Source organism: Myotis myotis, unplaced genomic scaffold, assembly GCF_014108235.1.
Source record: "Myotis myotis isolate mMyoMyo1 unplaced genomic scaffold, mMyoMyo1.p scaffold_m19_p_32, whole genome shotgun sequence".
NCBI lineage: Eukaryota > Metazoa > Chordata > Mammalia > Chiroptera > Vespertilionidae > Myotis > Myotis myotis.
The window spans coordinates 721,882-730,801 of NW_023416338.1; the positions used below are offsets into that span (position 1 = coordinate 721,882).

At 43.3% G+C, this 8,920-nt stretch overlaps 1 protein-coding gene across 1 annotated transcript; it reads left to right on the forward strand.

Moving 5' to 3' along the window:
• The first annotated feature begins 5,340 nt into the window (after positions 1 to 5,340).
• Positions 5,341 to 8,079, forward strand: LOC118652602 (olfactory receptor 7A17-like). The gene is made up of 2 exons (XM_036302586.1): positions 5,341 to 5,354; positions 7,125 to 8,079. The coding sequence occupies exons 1-2, from the start codon at positions 5,341 to 5,343 to the stop codon at positions 8,077 to 8,079; spliced, it is 969 nt and encodes a 322-aa protein (XP_036158479.1).
• The last annotated feature ends 841 nt before the right edge of the window (positions 8,080 to 8,920 follow it).

Consider the following 8,920-nt stretch of genomic DNA (forward strand, 5'->3'; position numbering starts at 1 on the left):
GGCCTCAGGCAGAGGCTGAATTAGCACCTCCTTAGATCCAGGAGCCACTGTACCCAGTGGTCAGAGGGGGTTCATCCAGACTGCACCTCCTCAGATCCATAAGGGACGCACTCAGGGAGCAGACTCAGTGAGCACCAAAGCCCCACTGAAGCAAGTCTTGCCCCAGAAGGGTGTCTTCAGCACAGAAGTTCTCCCACTTTAGACACAGCTGATTCTCACAGCCAATTGGCCTGGAGGTCAATTCCTCCCAGTGATTCTACAACAACCAAGGCACCAAGAGTGCACCAAGAGTGTCCACCCCAGGTAACTGGGGAGGCTGAGCTACTGGGCCCTACAGGACACCTGGCGCACAGGGCCACTCTATCAACACAGGGAAGCTGCCAAAATGCGGAGACAAAGAAACAGGTCACAAATGGCAGAAATGGAGGAAAGCAAACGATTGGATATAGAGTTTAAGGCCACGGTTATAAGGTTTTTCAAGAATTTTATGGAAACCGCCGATAAATTTAATGAATCCCTCAATAAGTATAGGGAGACCATGGAGGACATGAAAAAGGACCAACTAGAAATTAAGCATACACTGACTGAAATAAAGAATAATTTACAGAGATCCAGCAGCAGAAAAGAGGATCCCAAGAATCAAGTCAAAGATTTGAAGTACAAAGAAACAAAAAATACCCAACCGAAAAAGAAAAAAGAAAAGAGATTCCAAAAATATGAAGATAGTGTAAGGAACCTCTGGGACAACTTCAAGCGTACCAACATCAGAATTATAGGGGTACCAGAAGGAGAGAGAGGGCAAGATATTGAAAACCTTTTTGAAGAAATAATGACAGAAAACTTCCCCCACCTGGTGAAAGAAATGGACTTACAAGTCCAGGAAGCGCAGAGAACCCCAAACAAAAGGAATCCAAGGAGGACCACACCAAGACACATCATAATTAAAATGCCAAGAGCAAAAGATAAAGAGAGAATCTTAAAAGCAGCAAGAGAAAGAAACTCAGTTACCTACAAGGGAATACCCATACGACTGTCAGCTGATTTCTCAACAGAAACCATGCAGGCCAGAAGAGACTGGCAAGAAATATTCAAAGTGATGAATGCCAAGAACCTGCAACCAAGATTACTTTATCCAGCAAAGCTATCATTCAGAATAGAAGGTCAGATAAAGAGCTTCACGGATAAGAAAAAGCTAAAGGAGTTCATTACCACCAAACCAGCATTATATGAAATGCTGAAAGGTATTCTTTAAGAAGAGGAAGAAGAAAAAGGAACTCTTACCATTTGCCACAGCATGGATGGAACTTGAGAGCGGATAAATACCACAGGATCTCACTCATTTGTGGAATATAATGAACAACATAAGCTGATGAACAAGGACTGATCCAGAGACGGAGAGGCATTGATTGGACTGTCGGGACTTGGAGGGAAGGTAGGGGAGGGTGGGGGTAAGGGGGAAAGATCAACCAAAGGACCTATATGTAAGCATATAGGCCTAACCAATGGACATGGACAACGGGGGGGTGAGGGCATGAGCGGGGGTGGGGGGGGTGGGGGGTAGAGGGTAACGTGGGGACAAGGACACATATGTAATATCTTAATCAATAAAAAATATATTAAAAAAAAAACAAAAAAACAAAAAAAAACAGTTCATTCTGTTCATCAGATTATTTATTCACTTGATTCTTAGATTCACTTGTTGATAGATGCATATTTGTTGTTCATAATTTGTATCTTTACCTTTTTCTTCCTCTTCCTCTTCTTAAAGGATACCTTTCAGCATTTCATATAATCCTGGTTTGGTGGTGATGAACTCCTTTAGCTTTTCCTTATCTGTGAAGCTCTTTATCTGACCTTCAATTCTGAATGATGGCTTTGCTGGATAAAGTAATCTTGGTTGTAGGTTCTTGGCATTCATCACTTTGAATATTTCTTGCCACTCCCTTCTGGCCTGCAAAGTTTCTGTTGAGAAATCAGCTGACAGTCGTATGGGTATTCCCTTGTAGGTAACTGAGTTTCTTTCTCTTGCTGTTTTTAAGATTCTCTCTTTATCTTTTGCTCTTGGCATTTTAATTATGATGTGTCTTGGTGTGACCCTCTTTGGATTCCTTTTGTTTGGGGTTCTCCGTGCTTCTTGGACCTGTAAGTCCTATTTCTTTCACCAGGTGGGGGAAGTTTTCTGTCATTATTTCTTCAAATAGGTTTTCAATATCTTGCTCTCTCTCATCTTCTGGCACCCCTATAATTCTGATGTTGGTACGCTTGAAGCTGTCCCAGAGGCTCCTTACACTATCCTCGCATTTTTGGATTCTTTTTTCATTTTGCTTTTCCGGTTGGGTGTTTTTTGCTTCCTCGCATTTCAAATCATTGACTTGATTCTTGCGCTCCTCTGGTCTGCTGTCGGGAGTCTGTATAATATTCGTTATTTCAGTCCGTGTATGCTTAATTTCTAGTTGGTTCTTTATCACAACATCGAGGGTCTCATTAGATTTCTTAAGGATCTCACTACATTTATCGGCGGCTTCTAGACAGTTCTTGAGAGACCTTAAAATTGTGGTTCTGAACTCTATATCCTCCATGGACAGTTTTTGTCCTGTTTCTTTGTCTCGGCATTTTTTATGCTTTCTTGGTGCACCCCCTAGTGGTCTTTGTGTGCAGTCTTGTTGTAGTTAAGCCTTGATTGTTGTCGGCAATAGTGGGGGTGATTTGACCTCCAGGCTGACTGGCTATGAGAGTCCGCTGTGTCTGCAGTGGGAGAGCTTCTGTGCTGGATCTCTAGGGCGGTGCTAATCTAGCATTTGCCTGAGGCTATCCGGCAAATGGCTCTGTGCAGGGCTTGGGCGGGGCGGGTCCCTGGGGATCTACAGGGTGGGCCGGAGTGAGCAGTTACGGCCGCTCTCAGTTCCGTCCCTAGGGGCTCTGCCTCACAGAGTCCCAGCAACTGCTGCAAACCTTGGAGAGGAAGCTGCCTTCGATTCCCGACCGAAGCCAGACAGTCCCGCTTCTCCCGTTTGAGTCTGGGTCCCTAGAGACTCACCCGGATCTGGAGCTCAGAGTCTGAAACTCCCTCCTGATTGAAAACAACAACCGCGCTCTCTGCCGCCAGCCCGCTCCGTGCGCACTCCGCACCTCAGTATTTCACTTCAGCACTGCGCCTCCTCTGAGTCTGGGTATGATATTCTCTTTCCTCCTAGTTGTAGAATTTCCACTCAGCCAGCCTTCCTGTGGTTCTGGATGATGTCCGTTCCGTCTTTAGTTGTTTTTTGAAGTGGTTTTTCGAGGCAGCAATCTCCGGCGTTAACCTATGCCACCATTTTGGTTATAAACCGATATTTCTGATAAGCGTTTAATCTCCAAAATTTACAGAGAACTCATACAACTTAACAAAAGGAAGATAAGTGATCCGATCAAAAATGGTCAAAGGATCTAAATAGACACGTTTTGAAAGAGGACATACAGAAGGCCCTGAGACATATGAAAACATGTTCAAAGTCACTAATCATCTAGAGATGCAAATCAAAACAACAATGAGCTATCCGCTCACACCTGTAAGAATGGCTATCATCAACAAATCAGCAAACAACAAGTGCTGGTGAGGATGTGGAGAAATTGGAACCCTCCTGCACTGATGGTAGGAATGCAGACTGGTGCAGCCACTGTGGAAAAATGTATGGCCGTTCCTGAAAAAGTTAAAAATTAAACTCGCATTTGATCTAGTAATCCCACTTCTAGGAATATATCCCAAGAAAACAGAAACACCAATCAGAAAGGATATATGCACCCCTATGTGCTTTTCAGCACAATTTACAATAACTAAGATTTGGAAACAGCCTAAGTGTCCACCAGCAGATGAGTGGATTAAAAAACTGGTACATCTACACAATGGAATACTACACCACTATAAAAAAGAAGGAACTTTTACCATTTGCAACAGCATGGATGGAACTGGAGAGCATTATGCTAAGTGAAATAAGCCAGTCGGAGAAAGATAAATATCACATGATCTCACTAATATGTGGGATGTAATGTTCAAAATAATTTGATGAACAAGAATAGATTGATCTAGAGACAAATTGCTGGAGACCAGTTCCAGCATGTACAGCAGGGTTGCTTCTGGGAATGGCTGAAGGCATTTCCCCAAATCTGAATAGGATACATTAAATTGATTCTTGGCTGCCAGACAGCTAAAAGGCATCTTAATCTACATGTTATTGCCTCCTACTGGTCAAACACCTGAACAGCCGTAGGCTAATTCCCCCATTCTGACAATGGACTCTGTACCAAACCCTGACCCTTTGAAATGTATATCTCTGCCTCGCCTCAGGACAAATTGTGTTAATGAAAAGCTTGGGGTCTTGGGGAAGGTGAGAACCTAAGACCTGAGACTTAAGATCTTGGATCTTAGCTTCTTTAGCTAAGCTCCTCTGACCCCCAAATGCCTTTCAAAATTATATCTCCTCTCCGGACTCTTTATTAGTCCCCAGACTCCTATTTAACATCTACCCACAGCCTCCTCCAGATTCCTGAACCCTTCTTGATGCTGGAACAAGAACCCTGGCAACAATTGGTAGGACAGGGTGGGGTTAGAGAACAAACAAAGGACTTGTATGCATTCATATTAGCATAACCAATGGACACAGACACTGGGGCGGTGGAGGCTTGCCTGGGGTTTGAATGGATGGGGGAGTGGGTCAATTGGGGAAAAAGGAGACATATGTAAAACGTTAGACAATAAAAAAAGAACTTGTTGCAATAAATTTTGGTTGTTGCTTGGACCCTGCTTGGACTTAGTTGTTTCAGAATCCACAGAAAATAAATACTTACATCCAAGCCCATCTGTGTGGGTATTGCCTATAAGTGCTTTCACAGTACAATGGCAGAGTTAAGTAGCTGCAACAGAGCACTGATGGTCCAATAATAATCTTTATCCAGTTCTTTAAAACTATGTTTGGCAGTGACTGTCTTAAGTCACTAACAGGTACTGGTTTTATATTTAAAGTATTCTTTCTGTAAAGAAATGCTCTGAATAGCCTCGCTGGCCAGAAAAAGAGATGTACCGATGGGAGTTTAAAGATGTGAGTGCGTTTACCCTTAGATGAAAAAACTGAACAATTGGATCTGGGGAACTTGTACAAAGGACACATTACCTCAGTACCTGAAGTTTACGCCCCATCAAGTGCATATTCATAATTGATCCCTGGTTCTCACAATTGAGGTCAAGGGGAAGTTTCTGGGAGGTTCCTGTTTGGGATGGGTGTGGTCAGGGACATCACTAAATCTCTGGGTCAGACACTCCATGTGACTCACAGCAGCTCAGAAGCTCATGATGTTATCCTGTCCATGTGTCCTGCATGAGCGCTTACATACCCTGGGGAGATGTTCATTCCAGGGGAGGTGGATCCATCAGTAGGAAGGGAATATTCATCTGGCCCCCAAGGTGAACCCATGGAAACCAACACTGGCAGAAAAGTTGCCTTTTATTTATGGTCCCTTGGTTTCAAGGGAGCTGAGTTGCTTAGAGAACTGAGCAACAGTAAAACAGTCCATTTAATGAGGAGCCCTGAGAATTCAGCCTCTGGACCTCCCTCTACAGACTCACCTGAGGCTCCTCAGCCACAGGCTAAGAGCATCCTCTCTAAGATGTTCAACTGCTCTGGAAAACCAGCACCTGACCTGCATTTCTTGCTCTTTCCACATCAATTGTCCAAGGAAGGAAGGACCGGTAGAACCAAATCCAGTGAGTGACGCCATTGGGGGTGCCAGAGTGAGCTCTGTGGGGAGAAGTAAAGCTTTTAGTAACCGTGTCTTCTGGGGGAACAGTCAGGCTGATGAAATAGTGAAAGGGATGGACTCAAGATCCCGTACATTTGATGTCCTTTGTTCTGAAGTGGTTTCTTGCAACTTATTCCTTCTCAGCCCCTTTCTTCTCTCCATCTCAGAGCACAATTTCATGGCCTCTCTCCTCCCACAGCAGGAACAGGCCCTCCCTTCTCTCTGCTCAGCTCTCAGGATTCTGCTTTATTTCAACCTTAGCATTTCCTTTTCTGTGTGAAGCATTGACAGGGTGAGCAGCCTTGCAGAGCAGAAAAGCACTGACTAAGGGTTAGGGAGGTGTGAGTTCTAATTTACTCTTCTACAGCTGGTGCCCGATAGACCGGGGAACTCTTTCTCTACATTCTGTGGGTCTTTCTCTCATCAGCACAAGGGTGAGTATGAAGGAGATCTCAGAGAATGCTCACGGAAGAACAGGTGCCATGGGTCTATTTTTCCCTGTATCTCTGCTCTGCTTCTACCCAAAGAAACTGGCCTTTTAAACTGCTCTCACATTTATTGTATTTAATTCCATATTATTTTTACTGTGTCCCAAAATAAGACATGCCTTTACATTGTGATCCAGCAATTTTTGCACATACACACAGAAACCGCCCCCCCCCCCCGCCCACACCTCTCTGAACAAAGAGAGCCATAAACACTCACTATTTATGTTGCACTGTAATATTTTATTTTGTGCCTTCTTGCCTCTATTTCACCATTCAGTGTCCTTTTTGAGCCTTGAGTACCTAAAACAAGTGTCATCTTAGGGCTTTGGCACTGCCTCTTACATAATCCTCCATCCCCAAGTAACCCTGTGTCACCCCCTCTGTCTTCCTTGAGGTCTCTGTTCAATTGCCACCTTGTTTGAAGGGCTGCCTGAACTCCCAGTATAAAATAACACCCCATCCACTCTCTTTTATACTTACCTTCTTTTTCTTCACATGACACCATCTAACTTGGTCTATGACATATTTGTTGTATATATTCTTTCACTATCATTATATTCTAGGAATTTTGTTTCTGAGTATCCGGTACCCTTTCCCTGGAGATGGGAATTGTCAATAAATATTCCTCAAGTGCATGAAAGCATTTCTCATTAAGACAGTGTAATCCATGACCACCTTGGAAAAAAAGGTTGAGGAAGACAGCAATTCCTAATCAGAGATGCCGTGGGGGATGATACGTACAAAAAATAAATATTGTTGCTTTGTTACAAAATATAATTGTAGCATTTCAACTGTGCTTGTAATGGCCATTTGTGTAAAAAGTAATCATGCTATTTTTTTCTTTCCTGCTAGTCACTTCTACCCCATGGGACCTGAGAATGATACTGTGATTTCAGAATTTCTTCTTCTGGGACTTTCAGAGGAACCAGCACTGCAGCCCCTCATATTTGGGCTTTTCCTCTCCATGTACCTGGTCACTGTGTTGGGAAACCTGCTCATCATCCTGGCCGTCAGCTCAGATTCCCACCTCCACACACCCATGTACTTCTTCCTCTCCAACCTGTCCTTGGTAGATATCTGTTTCACCTCCAACACCGTCCCAAAGATGCTGTGGAACATCCAGACACAAAGCAAAGCCATCACCTATGAAGGCTGCATCACACAGTTGTATTTTTTCTTACTCTTTGGGGGACTGGATGACTTCCTTCTAGCCGTCATGGCCTATGACAGGTATGTGGCCATCTGCCACCCCCTGCACTACATGGTCATCATGAACCCCCGTCTCTGTGGACTGCTGGTTCTGATGTCCTGGATTATGGGTGTCCTGAATTCCTTGGCACAAAGTTTAATAGTGTTGCGATTGTCCTTCTGTACAGACTTGGAAATCCCACACTTTTTCTGTGAACTTAAAGAGGTCGTCCAGCTTGCCTGTTCTGACACTTTTCTTAATAACATGGTGATGTATTTTGTATCTGTGCTACTGGGTGGTGGTCCCCTTGCTGGTATCATTTACTCCTACTCTAAGATAGTGTCCTCCATACGAGGAATCTCATCAGCTCAGGGGAAATATAAGGCATTTTCTATGTGTGTGTCTCACCTTTCAGTTGTCTCCTTATTTTATGGAACAAGCATTGGAGTGCATCTCAGCTCTGCTTCTACCCACAGCTCACACTCAAGTGCAGCAGCCTCAGTGATGTACACTGTGGTCACCCCCATGCTGAACCCCTTTATCTACAGTCTCAGGAACAGGGACATAAAGAGGGCCCTGAAAAGATTCTTTGGGATGGCAGGTACAAAGGGGACAATCATTCCGGGGTAAAAAGTGCCCTTGGTTTTGGGCTACAGAACCTAAAACCAGAAATAGTGATTCTTTAATCACATTGTGTTTTTTAGACTTGCTCCTTTTATTTTTTTAAAAACATATTTTTATTGATTTCAGAGAGGAAGGGAAAGGGAGAGAGAGAAACATGAATGATGAGAGAATAGTATTGATCACCTGCCTCCTGCATACCCACTCCTGGTGATTGAACCCACAACCCAGGCATGTTCCCCGAGCAGAAATCCAATGGAGACCTCCTCGTTCATAGGTTAATGCTCAACCATTGAGAAATACTGGCCGGGCCAGAATTTGTCCTTTTATTCTGCCCTTGAATTTCCTTTGTTTGTTTAAACTTCTCTATACAATTTAAGCAACCATTTTATTAAGCTTTCTGCTTTGTCTGTTATATGGTCAGTTTTTCCCTTTATCCTTTTTTAACCTTTACAAAGTTTTTTTTTCATCCTTGATCAGAAATTGTGAGAAGTTTCCATTTACTTCACTAGAAACATTGATGTCTTACGATTAATTCCTTCTCAAATGACATATATTATTGTAAGTAATTTGTTCTTGTTTTGTAGGTAGAATAGTAATACGTGGAGTTACTCATGTAGAAAAACTGCACTTGGCTACCTAATCCATTGTATAATTTCATTCCATAAAATCTGTAACCTCGGTTTTCACCATGTGTCCCTCATTCTCTGTACATTGGTACCTTAACTGCTCTTCCTGGTATTATAGATTTTATCATTGTTCCCTATAAGTCTCCGTCTATTGACACCGATGCAATAGGATAGGGATGCCTGGGCACTGGCCTGGTTCCTACTACTTGTTCCTCAGACCA